Source organism: Lactuca sativa, chromosome 5 (genome assembly GCF_002870075.4).
Source record: "Lactuca sativa cultivar Salinas chromosome 5, Lsat_Salinas_v11, whole genome shotgun sequence".
NCBI classification, from domain to species: domain Eukaryota; kingdom Viridiplantae; phylum Streptophyta; class Magnoliopsida; order Asterales; family Asteraceae; genus Lactuca; species Lactuca sativa.
The window spans coordinates 282,591,325-282,610,636 of NC_056627.2; the positions used below are offsets into that span (position 1 = coordinate 282,591,325).

General features: G+C 39.1%; 1 protein-coding gene across 2 annotated transcripts; it reads right to left on the reverse strand.

Moving 5' to 3' along the window:
- Positions 1-2,699: 2,699 nt before the first annotated feature.
- On the reverse strand, positions 2,700-5,831 carry LOC111910194 (uncharacterized). 2 transcript variants are annotated; one of them, XM_023905974.3, is made up of 5 exons: positions 5,405-5,831; positions 4,338-4,470; positions 3,970-4,214; positions 3,710-3,883; positions 2,700-2,976 (listed from the first exon to the last, which is right to left on the reverse strand). In XM_023905974.3, exons 1-5 carry the CDS (start codon positions 5,603-5,605, stop codon positions 2,890-2,892), a joined length of 840 nt encoding a protein of 279 aa, XP_023761742.1. In that variant the 5' UTR covers positions 5,606-5,831; the 3' UTR covers positions 2,700-2,889. The 2 variants fall into 2 exon arrangements, with proteins under 2 accessions (XP_023761742.1, XP_023761743.1); XM_023905975.3 differs by having other exon boundaries at positions 3,970-4,202; positions 5,405-5,829.
- Between the last annotated feature and the right edge of the window lie 13,481 nt (positions 5,832-19,312).

The window sequence follows — 19,312 nt, forward strand, 5'->3', positions numbered from 1 at the left end:
TTTATGTTTTGTATTTTCTTAGGACCTTGTTTTAAAAGTAAAACTATTTAAATTTTATTGTTAACCTACAATAAAATGGCAATATTACTTTTACTAGACATGGCTTAAGTTCTCTAGTGAGTTGTGGATTTTGACTATAGGAAACCCAAAATTAATTGGGTTACTTAATTCTGGCAAGTCACATAGCCTTGTGCTTTCTCTAGTGACTTATAGATTTTGAGTGGATTTCAAGATATTCTTATTCTTGATTTTGTCATACATAAATCATCTAGACAGACGAACTTAAATTCGAAAACCAAAATCTCGAGCTTCATCGTGTCAATAAGTGTCGTCGAAAAATCCAAAGGATTTTGGGATACGTGTTTTGGATGTGAGATTTATATCGGTTTGATGGAGATGGAGCACAAATTTGATTGGCTTATGAAAAAATTCAAAGAACAAGAAGGGGAAAAGGGGGCAACAAAAGAAAGATACAGTTGTGGTGGTGTCGACGCGTCTGTCAATAACGACGAACAAGGGAGGGTGCTAGAGGTGAAGGGTTTGGGGATGGGAGCAATTGACGATGTTGAGAGTTTGTGGGAATACATATTTAATGGTTAATACATATTATTTTCTTTACTTTCTTTTTGTTAAAACATAAACCTAGTTAAAAATTTTAAAATAAAATAAAAGGTTATAAGATTCTTTTTTATATGGGTTGGGACTCGTGACTATAAATGAACATGGGTCGGTTTGGGTTGATTCACTGGTTGTGAGGTAAAACCGAACCCAAACCAGTAAGTTTGATTTTTGTCTTTTTTACACATACATGCTATAGATTTTCTATACTTTTCATGTCTAAAGGAATGAGCTTCTAAAGAACTAACCCCTGATTCTTGACTTTTTAAAACTTGATTACATATTGTGAAAAAAGTTACAAATTTTTTTAAGATTTGTAATTGCACTCGTACCATTCTTTTTCGATTTTGCACATATCATCTGTGGACAATATGGTCATTTTAGTTGGTCCATGCCTATCACTTTTTCAAAATGGTTTCATACCCATGATCCCTTGAGACCACCACCTTTATTTTCTTCAAGTTCTTCATCAACATCAACAACAGGTGAATCTAAACTAGTCCTCTTACTTCTACATTCATCTTCATCGTCCATCAGATAGAGAAAACTAGTTTCAACAAACTCATATTAAACAACCTTACATTAACAAACTTCAATTATCTGATAGATATTGACATAAATCTTGAAACATAATCTTTTGCACTTGACATATGGTAAGAATGTAGTAGCAGAGATGATTCCAATCGAGGACAAACGAATATTAAACAAATTTTAGAATAGCAACCATGTAGCCGATTTCAATACAATACAAATCACTGGAATCAAATATAAGCACGTAGCATTGAGATGATTCCAATTGACAATTACAAATATAAAAAAACCTCAACATAATCAGATTAAACAAAAATAACAAATTTCATTTAAAACAAGTTAAACAAAGTTTAGTACAATACATATCATATTTCAGCTTCACAGGAAGTTGCAAACATAAATCACTCAAACCATATTTAAGATTCAAGTTATCAAGAAAGAATTCGAGAGGCTGAGAAGGTGAGAGCCAGAGGAGCGTTGTTCTAACTAAGTTAGAGGGCGACGGGGTTAGTGCTTTATATTTATTTTTATATTTACTTATTTAATAAAGTATATAACATTTAATAATAATATTAAATAACTGGTAATATGTATATCAAGTCGGTTTCATCGGTGTGGGTCGATTTATGATCGGTTTCTAAACCATTAGGGAGGTTCGATTGTAGTTAGCTGGTGGGTATTGTGAAAACCGAACCCAAACCCAATTCATTTTTTTAGATCCAAACCCAAAACCGATGGTTTGGGTTTGATTGCGGTTTTATTGGTTTTTGATTTCGTTTTTGACCCAATTACTCAAGAAATTAAAGTCATAAGGACTATATGAAACATACAAATCTAGGAGACCATAAGGATCATTTATGTAATTTTGTCTAAAAAAACAAAGTGAGAATGAAAATCAATAGTAAATTAAACCCTACAAATTATTATGCAACATGAAATTAAAAAATCAAGACTTCATCAAATCATCAAGTAAAATAATAATCTGTAGTTCTTAATACTGTTACATTAAACTCGTATTTGAAAAATACAATACAAATTTCAGAATTGTGATTCAAAGAGGAAAGCCTTTATCCCAACAATGTGTTGGTAATGCCCTATCTAGATTGTTTATACACTTTATTTGATCACGCTCTAACGTTGGAGTATATTGCTTGAAGATGATAAACCTTTTTTTTATGTATCGTACCTTGAGGATTCAAGCAAGCAGATCTTCTAGAAAATTTTAAATGCATTTGTAAATACTAAATAGTATGATAATACTTGAGACTTTTTCAACATTTTCTTTTAGAAAAGACCTTGGTTTTCTAATTTTTCAATAAAGCAGCAACATGATTATGTAACTAAAAAAACAATTATTATACTTATCAACAAAATTTAAAAATACAGAAGGCTTTCCAATAAAAAAATCCATTAAAAAATGAACTCGTCTTATCTTGGGAGGGTTTGTCCTGTATTTAATCTAATCCAAAATAATTGATGAAAGAAAGCTTTTGTTAACTTTAAATTAAAACAAAAAACAAAATGAAAAGGAAACAAAGTGACATTCTGAATATTAAACTGTGGTCTTACCCTTTAATTTAAATTAACCAACCACCAAACATCATTCATATTTTTTTTGTAGACATTTGCCTGATATTATTATCAGGTAAATGTTCATCTTTTAGAAAGACAGACAAACAAACAATATTTATAACCAAAATCTCTCTCTCACTCTCTTAAAACAACTTAGTTCTTTATTTATTAGAAGATATCAGGATGGAATCGTCCAGGAATCGAATTGCTTTCCTGAGCTTGCCTCAAATGCATTGTCAAGGCGTAGTTATTCACCTGCAACAAAATCCATCAATCAAACTATTATTTTCTTATTTCCAGAAAAATAATCAAAAATATTTTAGTATACAAGTTTTTCAAGTGACAAATATTTTTTTTACTATTTGAAATACATATAACGTACATATTTCAACCGACATGAAATATATGTTTATATGCAATCTATTTAGCAATACTATATATATCTTATTTAATAAAAGTTTATTTTTTTTTTAAATAATATTTGTTTTCCTTTATTTATCTATCAATTTACTTACTTTCATTTAGTTTTTTAATTGTATGTAACAAACATGTTTGAATGACTCATTCCATTCGCTAAGCCAAGGAATGTAATGATCCATTCCATTCCTTTGTTATCTTCATAAGCAATTTGTCATTTATTTGCTTTGCACACAACTATATACCCATAGTCTAACCACACCATACTTAGGGGTAATGATGTCTTTTTGGATAAGGACTATTTTTTCTAGATTAAATAATCACTTTACCCTTGCATTCCAACAAACAACTTTCACAATATCCATCAATTTAAACAAAACTCATCAATTCTAACGTGAGAGGGAGTTGAATATGAAAAACAAAGGGCAAATAAGTAAAAGGTTGGTGTCTTAACACATTAAGCAATGTTAGCTGTCCAGATTAAGTGCTTAACCCATTAAGTTGAAAAGAAACAACCCCTCAGTCTAGTAGACTATATTGATTAATCAATAGAAAAGTGTAAGATTGTAACCTCAAGTGTCCTGATTTGCTGTTGATATTGAGATAACAACTGCTTCAACTGCTGCACTTCTTGGCTCCTCTCATCATACTCTTTCTGGCGTTCATGCTGAATGGCTACAGCACGTTTCAGTATTGCATTATCCCTCAAAAGAACTTCAATCTGCTCCTTGAACACCAAATTTTCCTGAAACATAAACACACCCAAATAAGATACTTGCAAATCAAAATTACAGAATTACCCTCCCTCATTTTCTTTGGGAAGGGGCTTGCCTTGTGAAGAGTATCTGCTGCTTCACCAGCAACACGTTCACTTATGGATTTCTCCAAAGTCTCAAGTACCCTCATAGCACGAAGCCTAGCATCATCAATGCTTGTAGCACTTGTCATTTCTGTCACAAACAATTCAACCCATTCTGCACCACTTTTAGGGATGTTGTCATTATTAGCTGATGAGTTGTTGTTGTTCTCCAAAGAAGCAACACCTTCACTTTCAGTAGAAGATCCTGTGGTTTTAACTTTAATTTAACAAATGAATCTTGTTTATTAAAAAAGAAAGGTCATAACAATAAAGACACATGATTTGAAAGTTTGAGCCTCCAAAAGTCTATTTATTTGGCAATGGAAATGAAAAGAATTACCGTTTTCAGTTATTGCATTTGATTGCATGGATAAACCTGAAATCCCATCCACATATCCAAGACAGAGTTCATTGAGACTCTTGATGGCAGAATCTAAATCATTTCCACTCCTTTCTAGTGCTTTCTCCAGCAGCTGAAAACACAGTTGATTTTTTTCAAATGAGATTCATACACCATAACATAGAATAAAATTAATGTGATTTGAAGCGTGAACAACACTAGACATGACAATTCACAGATATTACAAAATGTATTTAGTGATACAATCGCAAAAGCCTTATTTTGGTGTTTCTGTATGTTCTATCATCAGTTTAAGCAAAGTGGATTTCATTCAGGCCAGACAACACACACATAGACATTATAACCATCACCTATGCATCTCAAATACCACCATGAACAAATGATACTATAAATCTACAATTAGATTATATATAGAACATTTTGTAAATGGGAAAATCTATCCATAACCAATCCAGGTTTTAGATTGAAAAAATCTACATCAAACTATTGTATTGTTTTAAGCCCAAACCTAATTATCAGTAACCATGTGTATAAATATAAATGCACTTACAACTTACAGGACAGTGATTGAAGCCCTTTACATTTGTATATAGACACAATCTGTGTGTCCAATATGTAGGTGTGTGAGAACAGTTAACAAAAGAGAAATGTTTGTCAATTGCAGGTAAATAGCAAATTCGTATATAGGCATTAGTTGCAGAATCAGAACTGTAAAGTTATAGCAACAGATGGCACACATGGCACATGCACCAAATGCTTGACATCGCAGATGCATTAGATAGTGTGTATACTTAAATCTTAAATCTAATTAATCTCTAGAGCACACGCATCCACATACAACCATCATCTGATTTTGATTCTATGATAAATTTGCTTGATCCATATTAACTTTAACATTTCAATCGATCTTTCTATTAACTTATAACAAATCATTTGAATTGCATCGAGATATACATATAAGCAAACAGTTATATTCAGACCTGAGAAATTAGAAACGATCAACTACGCAGATACACATGTGATTTAGAGAGATTAAACAAGCCAACCTTCTTATCCATACTAGGGAAAAACGATCGGAGCTTATCTACGAGTGATGGTGACGGCGGCGAGTTAGTGAACGGTGAAAAGCGAACCGGAGAAGTCGAAGTATAACAACGAAGTTTCTTGGAAGCGGGAGGAGATGCAGAATTCGGCGACGTTGGTAGGTCTTCAAAGAAAGATCTCTTCCCACACACAATCGCAGACATTGTTTGTCAAAATCAATTGAATTCAAACAAACACCGTTCTGCTGGTCCGGAAAACTAGAAATCGATTCGATCCGATAAGCGGCCTTTCAGAAACGTCTGCTCATACGTACAGCACAAAACTTGAGTTAATTAGGGTTAGGGTTTTGGGTGTTTGTGACTTGTGAGGGAGGAGATGAAATGATGGAAATAATTTTTTGGTTTCTTTGTGGAGGGGAAGGGGGTGGTATATCAGTACATGGGGAAAGCATTTAAAATTGTACTTTTGACGAAATGACATGTTGGGTCCCTATATTTTGTATTTTTTACTTTATTACAAAAAGTTTGAAATTATTAAAGCATTAAAGTGTGTATGGATTTCTTAATAGGAAAATTCATCAAATACCCATAAAAGCAGGTGTGGTTAAAGAAAATGATTAATAAAATGCAACTTTCATAAAATCATCATGGTTTCCACAAAGAGGGTCTTTGCGGAACTCGTTCAGTAATGAGGAATTGGATATATGGGAAAAAAGGACAAAAAATCACATCTGATGGCATGGTTTCACAGAGCAAGTTTCTACGTTTAGGAGTTCTTCTTCGTTTAGTTTCGGAATCTGACCTTTCTAGATGTAGGATATTTAAGAGGTGGGTTGGTCAATCCATTTTTTCCACCGATCCTCGGCTCTGCTAGTTGGCTTTGCTGGCGGAAATATTGAATGCTCTATGAAAATGATGACTGCTCTACGAAAATGGTAGCTGAAAGCACTAAATAACGTCTGACATTTTCACAGAGGACAATGAGGATCCGCAAAGCAGCCCTTTACGGATCTGTTCTTCAAACACATGCCTCTGATGAATTGTTCTTTGCATAACCATGGCCTAAAACGATTTTGGTAAGTGTTTTCTTGTTAATTTATCGAGGTTTCACCATTCGCACATGTCATTGATTCAATATAACAAAATAAACTATAAAACTATGTTTCTAAAACAATTTATTTGCAGCCAACCCTCTTTGAATCCGCAACACCCTTTCAATTTTGTTAATTTTTTTTGGGCTGTTACAAATATACCCCAGCCACATCACGTCCTCAAAACTTTTCCAGTTCCTCGGAGTTGAACAAGTTCCACAAAGACCCTTTTTGCATAAATCGTTGTCATTTTATGAAAGTTGCATTTTTTTGGTCATTTTCTACGACCACACCTCCTTTTGCGGTCATTTGATGAATTTTCCCTTTCTTAATTTTTATCTCGGTGTTTGAATATGAATTTCTTAATATTTTCCATTTAAGTGTGCTTAGAACTTATAGGCTAATTGGTTTTATATTTTATTTTCAAAGTATATAGAAAACTTTGGCTTTTGTTTGGTTTTGGATCGAGTGGATATAGTTTTTAGGTTTGGTTTACCTTCATTATAGTTTGGTTAGAACATGATAAAAATAACCCTGCCGACTTGAATGAGATGCACAATTATTTTTTTTCTACTATAAACAACCATCGGTTTATAATAAAATTACATGTATAAAAAGGAATTATGGGATGCTTCAAATTTGATCCAACCATAACATAATAAAATCTTAAAAACTAAGGGTACAATCCCCAATTAGGTCAAGTCGAACAGATCTAGAGATGAACAAGATAATCATATATAGAAATATTAGACAATCACATGTACAACTCGATATGGATGAATCAATTACCAAAAATAATGAATGAATTATGGCATATGGGCCAAGACCATGTTTTAGGTACAAACACTCTCATTCTTTTCTTGTCATCATATGTCGTCATTAATTATATTAATAAAAGCATGACACATGCAATATGACATGTAACATCACGAAAATTTATTACATAATGCGATGTTATTATTGTTTGGGAAATTAGGTAGAAGTTAAATACAAATTCAAACACTTCATTATGTGAATCATAGACTAAAAATAGGAACATTCGGTGCTTTGGGAATTTTTATCATGAAAATCCAAGAGGCAAACATGCAAAGTTCATGAGAGTAGAGATTGAAAAGACACTATTACATAGGAATGAGCATTTGGATCGAATATCCAAACTAGAACCGGAATCAAATTATGACTGAATAAGCTATTCGGTTCGGTTCCCGATTTTGTACGTTGGACTTATTCGGTTATCGGATATTTTGTTCCGGTTCTACCTTTTTGGGTTTAATCGGTTCTAAAAATTGGAATCGGCAATTGAAGAACCACTTTTTGGTACTCCGATCGAAAAAACATGCACACACACATTCGCGCGTGTGCCATCTGCGATCGAACAACACAAAAAAAAAACCTTCCGTGAGTCGTCCCTCCATTGTCGACATATGTAGTATCAAATGATCATCCCTTCTCGATCCTCCATTATCGTTCCCATACATCGCCCCCTCCTTTTAGTGCTTTTTCGACAAGTCTTCACCACCATGGAATCAATCAAGTAACAATATTTCCACTTTGCCAAGTCCAGGATAATTGAGCTCCAAGTCAAGAAACTCAAGTAAACATCGTTACGATAGTCTACTACTATTTTTTCAATGTATAATTGTGTTGTTTTACTATTTGAATATGTTATGTTGACATATAAAAATACTTTGTTATTCTATTATATTAAATATTGGAAATGGTGTCCAAGGTTATTAACTAGTTGGTAATATTTTAAATAATAACCAGATCCTTTTAGGTTGGTCTCATAACATAAATAGCTAAAAGGAAATGGAGAAAGTAAATTGTTAATTTATTAAGTAATTACTAAATTAATCTGGTAATTAATTAAAAGGTTTTAACTAATTAAAGAACTTGAATATTAATTAATCCAAGAGATTAATATGAATATTCCAGAAGATCCTGGAGAGTTATATGGGACGATTTTAATATCCCTTGTATAGTGATAAGGCAGGTTTGAATAAGATAGTGATTAACCTTAAGAGTTTGAATCATTTTAGGATTCTAACCGCTAACTATAAATAGACTGTAAGGGGTCAACCCTAGAAGCTGATTTTTTTCCTATAAAGTTTTTCTACCTTTCCTCTCTTCTCTCCATAACCGAAATTCTAACCCCTTTTCATAGGGTTAGTTGAATTTCATATAAACCTTAGCTTAGGGTTTCATTCTTTTGCCTTTTGGTGTTGTGGGTTTGACTACATTAGAGGAGTTCTATTTTGGGCTCTTCATCCATTGCAAGATATGTCCATTGCATGATCTAAGGAACATGAAGTAAGTGTTTTATTCTTCTCTTAGTTCAATTCGAACGTATGTTGTTATAACTAGTAAAATCTAGATTATGGGATGCATGTGCACTTAGGTAAATTTGTTGATTATTCTGCTACCTTTAGATAGTGTACTTGATACAATAAATCCCCAACAATGGTATCAGAGCCTTTAGATTTAGTTATTTGTACTACTGTAAAAATTGAAGTCGAAATTCTGAAAGTAGAGCATTACGTGATGCAATTGTTCACTATGCGACGCAATGTCGTATATTTCCAGTTTTTTTGGATTTTTGGTATTTTTTGAAATGTAAGGAGAAACCTCTTGATTAAAATATTATTTTAAATTGTTTAAATCTTAATATCCAAATAAGATATTCATTTTGAATAATGTTGAATAAGGAATTTAAATTTGAATATTAAATTAATTAAAATTTGATTATTATTTAAACTTGAAATTAAAATTTGAATATTTATCTTGAATATTATTTAAATTGGAGAATTAAATTTGAATATTTTGAAGAATAGACTAATTTAAAAGGTGTAAATTTAATAATTTACTATACATATTAAGATTATACCATATGTGTCCACACAGTTTTTAAAATGTTAAACGCTTACCTTCCTCACCGTCTTTCGTATTTTGAGAGTGGAGTTACCGAAATGGTTCAATCAGATTTTGTTTTTCAAGATTAAAAGTATTAATAAAGTAATAAAACATAATTCTTGTTTTATATATATCAAAACATGAGTTGTGTGTCACATATGAAAACACACATTTTATTTTATATTATGATAATGGATAGTGATGTGGTTAACCGGCACGCCATTGCAAGAATATAAGTTAAAATAAGAGTCAATAGGGAAATTATTATGTTGATGGAGCGTATGTGGTTAACCGGAACATCAATATGAGAATAATCTTGCGTCGAGGATCGAGCGGTTTTGCATGGTTGATTCATCATATATTTAATGATCCGCGACATCCCTACCATTGAATCAAGATGAGCACAATCAATATTAACATATCATTGAATGTCAATGAATCTAAAATGATTAAGAGTTTCAAAAGATTGAAACTGATAAATTGCATTACATACCTAAATAACTTTGTGGTATGTTTATGACATTCATTTACACATCGCAAAGTCAAATATGGATCCTAACCGTAATCAATAATTTCATTTAGGGTTAACAATTATATTAAGGATTAATACATCAAAACATAATGGAATTGATATTAAATGATGTTTATAACTAATCCATTCAAATTTACTGTTATAAGACCTTAACAATGATTAGATGGTAGGATGATCAATCTAGTCAAAACTAGAATAGAAATCATATCATGGAATTGATATTAAATGATGTTTATAGATAACCCTATTATTTTAGTAAACATAAATCTTTTTAAACACCATTTATCCGAACAAAAACTTACAAAATGACTCATTCGGACAAAAACTTACAAAATGATTCCAAGAAACCAGCAACAATATGGTTGTAGGATTCTCTTACTAATTTTGAAGCCATTACTTCTTCAAAAGATTCAACCTCCATCACATGATGTTCGTTCTCGGTGGTTAGAAAAGAGGAATACCATTACTCAAATATCTTTTTCACCAGTAAAAGGTATTATATTCACCGCTTATTATTGTTGTTGAAACCCTACCTTTTTACTTATATTTGTTAGCGATTAGGGTTTAGACCTAAGCCCCTTAGGGATTAGGTATTCTCTATATGTTTCTATGTAATTGTCTTTTGATTAATCAAACCAATATATTATCTATCATGGTATTAGTTCTCTAGGTTAAAACCCTATTAGTGATCGCAGCCCTGCAATCTCCGCCCTCCACCTTTGACGATCTTCTCTAATAGTCGTCGGAGGTGCCTTGCTTAATTTTTTTTCTTTTATTCTTTCTCATCCTAAATAATAATAATAATAATAATAATAATAATAATAATAATAATAATAATAATAATAATAATAATAATAATACACCCGCCGACACCAAACCAGAGCTCCTTTCTCGACTTCTTTTATTGTTTTCTGCTTATGCCTCCTCCTCGGATGGACGATACCTATAAGTCTCTTGCCTCATCCTTGGATGATCCCTTCTCATCAACTAGTCTCTCTTCTCCATATCCCTTTTCCTTTGTTACTGTTGCCTCCCTTCGATGACACCTTATGCATTAGGAAGTCTCTGATCTACATTCATCTCTATCTCTCTCACAACACTACAATCGTCGAGCTCGCCATAATTAGTTCCTTCCGCCGCAACTCGTTGTAACATTCCCAAATTCACGGTCATTTTAAAAAAAATTATGCTTATTTGAAAATCAGAGTATTCATTTTAAAGAATAACATTGCAAAATTTGTTCCCATAAAACATAATAAACATATTATCAAAGCATTTCCAAAGAAATGTAATTTGTTTATATTAAAACATTGGGATGTCATCGTCTGTAACATCCCGAAATATCAAGAGTAGAGTTGAAGGGCTAAAAGAGTAGATTGGGAAAGAGCGACTCGGCGAGTCCATGGGTGGACTCGGTGAGTAGAGTCGCGACTTGGTCGCGTGTTAAGTAGCCGACTCGGCGAGTCAGTAAGATGGACTCGGCGAGTAGGCGCTGAGTGGAGAAAACCCTAATTCTCGGGGTTGAGCCCTATATAAAGAACATAACATTCATTCCCCCAACCTCTTTACTCATCCTCAAGTCCAGAAACCCTTAGCCTTCGTGTGTGAGTGATCATATTGGGAAGCTTGGAGAAGCAATTGTTGAGGAAATCTTGAAGGGTAGGAGGCTTGGAGCAAGGGGCTTTGCTTGGATTCGAGTTCCATTGCAGTTGGGGCGTTCTTTTGAGGTAATATCTCGTCCTTGGGCTGTTATTCTTGGATTCATCATTTTAGAGTTTGAGGGGAGCTTATCTTTTGGTGTTTTGGGGTTTAGAGGTTAGATCTGAGGTTGCTACCTCAGATCTGGAATGGAGAAGAGTTGGAATGCCTGAAAGTCCCTGTGTTTGAGTGTGTAGTGAAGCTATCATGTCCCGAACCCTAGCCCTAAAGTGTTAAAGGCCTAGATCTCTTTGGATTCACGTAAATTTTGCCACTTTACGTGATGGATGGGTTGTAGGAGGCTAGATCTATGTTATGGAACAATTGCATGGCTTGGAGTGCTTCTGTATGGATTCAGACCGGTGGTACTCGGCGAGTCACATGGGTGGACTCGACGAGTTGCTTGAAGATGAGCTGGAACTCGACGAGTTGGAAGAACAACTCGGCGAGTTGGATGAAGATGGCCTGGAACTCGGCGAGTTGTATGAACAACTCTGCGAGTAGGTTGAAGATAGCCTTAGACTCGGCGAGTCTGTTCTTGGACTCGGCGAGTCTTGTCGAAGAGTCCCAATATTTTTTGGTTGAGTCGAGAATCGGCGAGTCAAGGGATGACTCGGTGAGTTGTGGGCGAGTGGACTCAGAGTTGTTAGACTCGACGAGTCTCGGGGTGACTCGGCGAGTTAGGTCACGGATTGAGGGAAGTTCTGAGTATGGGGACTCGGCGAGTCATCGGGTTGACTCGGCGAGTAGAGTCAGTCAGGGGTTGACTTTGACCTTGTCCAAAGGTTGACCAGTTGTCTTTCAGGGGTATTTTGGTAATCAAGGGTAATTATTGAGTTGAGTGTGTTGGTGTTCAGTGGAGGAGTTCGTGTCGGAGCTTGGAGCAGCGGGATCTTATCCTTTCAGCCGGCAGTTTCGAGGTGAGTTATCCTCACTATATCAACAGGGTCTAAGGCACCAAGGTCGGCCCTTATCGGATTGAGATCCGGGTAGTTGTTGTTATGTTACTGCTTGATATGTTTGCATCCTGTGAGCTAGGATGGTATATGTTAGAGACCTGATTGAGATCGGTATCTTGAGAGATAGGGATATGCTATGCTAGTGACCTGTTAGGTCGGTATCCTGGTTAGGATGATGATATGTTATGTGATCTGTTTGATCTACTTGTTGACTATGAATTTGCTATATGATTGTATGTATATGTGCACATGGTTGTTTGGACTGGAGTTGGGTTGAGGCGGGTCCTACTTTGTGCTGTAGGCCAAGATACCCAGGGCGGACCGGTTGTTCCGAAGGCCCAGCGAGCGGTCCGGATAGGCTGTAGGCCCCAAGAGGGCGGACCAGATGTGCCGAGGCTCGGAGAGTGGACCAGGCAGACTGAAGGCCCGGTGTGGGCGGACCAGTCATACTGTAGACTCAGAGAGTGGACCAGGTGGATTGAAGGCCCGGTGCGGACGGACCAATCACACTGCAGACTCGATGTATGTGGTTAGATTCGGAGAGTGGACCAGGTGGATTGAAGGCCCGGTGCGGGCGGACCAATCACACTGTAGACTCGAGGTTTATGGTTGTTCTATGATCAAATATGTTGTGGCATGTTATGCGTGTATGGTGTATGTGGTTGGTATTTTAGGGATATCTCACTAAGCTTTCGGGCTTACAGTTGTGGTTTTATGTTTTTTTCAGGTTCTTCAGGACACCGTGGCAAGGCGAAGGCGTGATCGTACCACTCCTTATGATTTTGTAGTAATGTGATTATGGGAATACGTTAAATGTTTTGTATTGAAAACCTTTTTGTAAAGATTTAATGGAATCGAGCTGTTTTTGAAATTTTTAAAATTGGTTGTATTTTTCGGTCATTACAAGTTGGTATCAGAGCCTTGGTTTGAGTGAATTGGAGGAACATTCGTGTGACTCTAGTCTCAAATCGAGGAGAGTTTTCAAAAGAGTATTTAAAATGGTTTTCAAAATGAGTAAGGGAGGACGCGGAGGTACGATCAGCCGGAGCCAGTAAGTAACCCCAAAATACCATGCATGTTATTTGTTTTTTTTGAGCTTTTATAGAACAGCATGCTAGTGATAGGCTAGGGATCTTCAGGATGTCATGATAATGTTGCCTGATTTGTGATGCCTGTAGCCTAGGGTTCCTTATGGGAGATTTTCAGTGTTCCTTTAGTGGTGAGGGTTGAGTGTTGTTATGCATGTTTCTCTAGGGTGTTGTGGTAGTACTTCATACAAATATGGGTAGGTGTGGAAGGTAGTATGGGCCCGTACTACTGAAAGCACAGGACCCATACGCGTATCAGGGAAACCATGATCTCTAGGGTGGGTTGAGAGAGAGTTGGATCCCAGGATGTGGGAAGAGTCTGAGATTTTGTGTGGTGTTTTTCAGTATGGAGATTCCGAGGCATGATGAGAGTGGATCCGGATTAGGATCGAGAGCAGGAGAGAGAGTTTCGGGCGGATCGGTACCGCCCGAGGTTATCGGTCAGATGAGCACGTGCGAGTTGGATGCGAGGATTCATGAGATCCTACATGATGAGATTGCTGAGTTGTTCCGGGCTGAGTTGCCGGAGCTGTTTGGGTCGATCAAGACCGCCATGGTTGAGTATTTTGATGAGCGCTATGCGGCTCTTGCAGAGAAGGCTGCCGCGGCGGCTACAGCGGCTGTAGCGGCAGCAGGGGGAGGAGCTGGTCGGGGATTTCAGTATCGGGACTTCGATAATACGAAGCCTCCCACCTTCGATGGAGTTCAGGACCTGATCATCGCTATGAGATGGTTATCAGACATGGAGGGGTGTTTCTTCACATGTTCATGCCCTGCTGATCAGAGGGTGAGGTGTGCTCTGAACCTGTTGAGGCTCGGGGTGAAGGATTGGTGGAGATTGACCACGGTGTCATATTCGGATGCGCAGAGGGCTGCGGTTTCATGGGATCAGTTCAGAGAAATGTTCAACACTCGTTATGTTCCGCAAGTTGAGAGGGAGAGATTGGCTCAGGAGTTCCTTGAGCTGAAGCAGGGTTCAGAGTCGGTGACTGAGATCACCAGGATGTTCACTGAGAGGGCGATGTTTTGCCCAGAGTTCGCTTCGGAGCAGGCTCAGATGTCTCGATATCTGAGCATGCTCAAGAGGGACATCAGACAGTTTGTGTCTGCACAGAGGTGCGAGACCTTGTTGGAGTTGCAGGAGGCCGCTAGGCGGCGTGAGTTAGAGATTGAGTTGCAGTTGCGTGAGCTGAGGCAGGCTCCGGTGCAGTCGCAGCCGGCGCCGAAACGGTCCCAGACCGTTGATGTTAGAATGGGGGATCTGAGCAGCCACACTTGTGGGAAGTGTGGGAGGGGTCACACCGGAGTTTGTAGGTCCAGTGGTGCATGCCGCAAGTGCGGAAAGGAGGGGCACTATGCGAGGGATTGTCGGCAGTCAGCGCCGGTTTGGGATTTGAGGATTTGTTATCATTGTCATTAGGTTGGACATTTGAGGGTCAACTGTCCACAGTTTGCTGCAGGACCGGTGCAGGCTCCAACACCGGCCACATTGAGGATTATAGGTGGAGGTCAGGGTGGAGCGGAGCCCCCAAGGGATCAGGGTCGTGCTTATCAGCTTGCAGCAGAGGAGGTTAGAGCAGTGCCAGATGCAGCTGCGGGTATGTTTCTTTCTTGATATCTTGTTATCTTGTGATTATTGTGGTGTATTGTTTATGTGCTGGTATCTTTGTGTGGTTTTCAATGTGGTATTCATTATTTTGAGGGTTGTGGTTTGGTTATGGGTTATTGTTTTGGGAATTTCGTTGGTTATCATCCATGAGAGTTATTAGTGGGAACCTGGCATTGGTTTGAAGACCGGGTAGCATCTGCTTTCTGAGGAGTGGTTAGATGCAGATTGAGTCTCTTTCGAGCGGGTTAATCGGTGTTGATGTGAGATCTCGTTAATGTCGTTTATGCTTGTGGGAAGCAGTCCGCGTGTAAGTGTTTTCTTTGTGCAGAGTTGTTCTGGAAGGTCGGTGATGACGACCAGTGGCTGTTAATCAATGCTACAAGTGGGGGAGAATTGGAGAATTCTCTCGGAGATCGATGAGTATTTGAGGGTGCTTAGTTGTTAGGATTCAACAGTGTTCTGTCAACCCAGAGTATAGGCTGATAGGAGCAAGTGTCGGGCATGCAGGACGGGATACAGACCTAGGGCATTCGATTGTGGAGGGCCTGGGAGCAGGCCGGGATCGAGCATGTGCGATTGAGACAGAGTTCGGAACCCTTAAAGGTCTAGAACAGTACGCATGGGAGGATTTCCGGGAGTGATAGCTCGGAATGATGAATGCTAGTTGAGCGGTCCGGATAGACTGAAGGCCAGTAGGCGTACCAGTCAGGCCGAAGGCTCGGAGAATGGTCCAGCCAAACTCAAGGCACTGAGAGCGGTCCAGATTGGCTAAAGGTTCTGAGAGTGGTCCAGATTGGCTGAAGGCCTGGTGAGGCGGTCCAGTCATGTTGAAGACTCTGCAGGTATTGTTGGAACGGTTCGAGGATATGGATTGTGTATGTTGCAGTGTGATTGCATTAGAAGGTCTGGCCCCGGGTAGTGATCTTGATTAGTTGAGATGGTGCATGGGCTTGAGAGTCCCTGCGATGAGAGTCAGAGTATGTGTGTTGGATGGATAGCGGATACGCTATAAAAGGGTGATGTAGTGTTGGGCAAGCACCGTGACACTTGTCGGAGTGACAATGTGGCCAAGTGGATTCCTTGGTAAAGGAAAAGAGAGAGGTGTGTAACTCCGAGAGGGAGTGCAAGTTCACGGAAGTGAAAGCGGCAGAGCAGAGTTATGATTAGAGTAATTCGGGTATGGTTATTGAGCAGCGTGTTTGCGGCAGTGGAATAGAAGCTCATCTGGTTTGGGATGTCTGCTGAGGTCGCAGAGGGAATTCCGCAGGTGTAGAGCCAAGAGGCTCGGAAGGGATGCAGGGAGAGAGTCTTAGGCTCTCAGTGTGATTCTGATCAGGGTATTGGGTACGTATTAGTGGTTCATCCTAGGGGATGTTTGAGGATATCATCAGTGCATCGGGTTTTCCCAACCTGAGGGTGCTAGAGCTAGTTCAGCATGTGTATGTGATTACAAGAGGAGAACTCGTGGGAGTTGCTCTGAGATCAAAGAATGGGTCTTTCCGTCGACATGAAATGGATAGAGTGAGATTCGGATCGGGGATCCGATGGTTCATGGTTTTCTAGCCCATATGGTCGAGTGATTGTTGAGATTTGGAGCAGTGATGCATCTTGGGTAATTCTCGGTTGTTGAGTGTGATTAACAGAGGGTACAGACGGTGCCCGGCTCGAGACGGTGGTCAGGACACCGTAAGGAAGGAGAAAACGAGTTCTGGTTCTATGGTTGTGGTTTGAGAAACCTGGTTGGATTAATGCTAGGTGGTGCATGACAGGAGTATTTCTAAGAGTTGTGTTGTTGTAGGCTTCGAGGACGAAGCCTAATTTAAGTGGGGGAGAATTGTAACATCCCGAAATATCAAGAGTAGAGTTGAAGGGCTAAAAGAGTAGATTGGGAAAGAGCGACTCGGTGAGTAGAGTCGCGACTTGGTCGCGTGTTAAGTAGCCGACTCGGCGAGTCAGTAAGATGGACTCGGCGAGTAGGCGCTGAGTGGAGAAAACCCTAATTCTCGGGGTTGAGCCCTATATAAAGAACATAACATTCATTCCCCCAACCTCTTTACTCATCCTCAAGTCCAGAAACCCTTAGCCTTCGTGTGTGAGTGATCATATTGGGAAGCTTGGAGAAGCAATTGTTGAGGAAATCTTGAAGGGTAGGAGGCTTGGAGCAAGGGGCTTTGCTTGGATTCGAGTTCCATTGCAGTTGGGGCGTTCTTTTGAGGTAATATCTCGTCCTTGGGCTGTTATTCTTGGATTCATCATTTTAGAGTTTGAGGGGAGCTTATCTTTTGGTGTTTTGGGGTTTAGAGGTTAGATCTGAGGTTGCTACCTCAGATCTGGAATGGAGAAGGGTTGGAATGCCTGAAAGTCCCTGTGTTTGAGTGTGTAGTGAAGCTATCATGTCCCGAACCCTAGCCCTAAAGTGTTAAAGGCCTAGATCTCTTTGGATTCACGTAAAGTTTGCCACTTTACGTGATGGATGGGTTGTAGGAGGCTAGATCTATGTTTTGGAACAATTGCATGGCCTGGAGTGCTTCTGTATGGATTCAGACCGGTGGTACTCGGCGAGTCACATGGGTGGACTCAACGAGTTGTTTGAAGATGAGCTGGAACTCGACGAGTTGGAAGAACAACTCGGCGAGTTGGATGAAGATGGCCTGGAACTCGGCGAGTTGTATGAACAACTCGGCGAGTAGGTTGAAGATCGCCTTAGACTCGGCGAGTCTGTTCTTAGACTCGGCGAGTCTTGTCGAAGAGTCCCAATATTTTCTGGTTGAGTCGAGAATCGGCGAGTCAAGGGATGACTCTGTGAGTTGTGGGTGAGTGGACTCAGATTTGTTGGACTCGACGAGTCTCGGGGTGACTCGGCGAGTTAGGTCGCGGATTAAGGGAAGTTCTGAGTATGGGGACTCGGCGAGTCATCGGGTTGACTCGGCGAGTAGAGTCAGTCAGGGGTTGACTTTGACCTTGTCCAAAGGTTGACCAGTTGTCTTTCAGGGGTATTTTGGTAATCAAGGGTAATTATTGAGTTGAGTGTGTTGGTGTTCAGTGGAGGAGTTCGTGTCGGAGCTTGGAGCAGCGGGATCTTATCCTTTCAGCCGGCAGTTTCGAGGTGAGTTATCCTCACTATATCAACAGGGTCTAAGGCACCAAGGCCGGCCCTTATCGGATTAAGATCCGGGTAGTTGTTGTTATGTTACTGTTTGATATGTTTGCATCCTGTGAGCTAGGATGGTATATGTTAGAGACCTGATTGAGATCAGTATCTTCAGAGATAGGGAGATGCTATGCTAGTGACCTGTTAGGTCGGTATCCTGGTTAAGATGATGATATGTTATGTGATCTGTTTGATCTACTTGTTGACTATGAATTTGCTATATGATTGTATGTATATGTGCACATGGTTGTTTGGACTGGAGTTGGGTTGAGGCGGGTCCTGCTTTGTGCTGTAGGCCAAGATACCCAGGGCGGACCAGTTGTTCCGAAGGCCCAGCGAGCGGTCCGGATAGGCTGTAGGCCCCAAGAGGGCGGACCAGACGTGCCGAGGCTCGGAGAGTGGACCAGGCAGACTGAAGGCCCGGTGTGGGCGGACCAGTCATAATGTAGACTCAGAGAGTGGACCAGGTGGATTGAAGGCCCGGTGTGGACGGACCAATCACACTGCAGACTCGATGTATGTGGTTAGATTCGGAGAGTGGACCAGGTGGATTGAAGGCCCGGTGCGGGCGGACCAATCACACTGTAGACTCGAGGTTTATGGTTGTTCTGTGATCAAATATGTTGTGGCATGTTATGCGTGTATGGTGTATGTGGTTGGTATTTTGGGGATATCTCACTAAGCTTTCGGGCTTACAGTTGTGGTTTTATGTTTTTCAGGTTCTTCAGGAGACTGTGGCAAGGCAAAGGCGTGATCGTACCGCTCCTCATGATTTTGTAGTAATGTGATTCTGGGAATACGTTAAATGTTTTGTATTGAAAACCTTTTTGTAAAGATTTAATGGAATCGAGCTATTTTTGAAAAATTTAAAAT

Bases quoted from the DNA above. Each gene is read 5' to 3' on its own strand.
- LOC111910194 (XM_023905974.3), bottom strand. From the start codon at position 5,605: ATGTCTGCGATTGTGTGTGGGAAGAGATCTTTCTTTGAAGACCTACCA. The intron at 4,471-5,404 runs GTTGGCTTGTTT...CTGTGTTTTCAG, and splicing joins TCCCTAGTATGGATAAGAAG to CTGCTGGAGAAAGCACTAGA. The intron at 3,884-3,969 runs GCAAGCCCCTTC...TTTATGTTTCAG, and splicing joins CAGCAGATACTCTTCACAAG to GAAAATTTGGTGTTCAAGGA.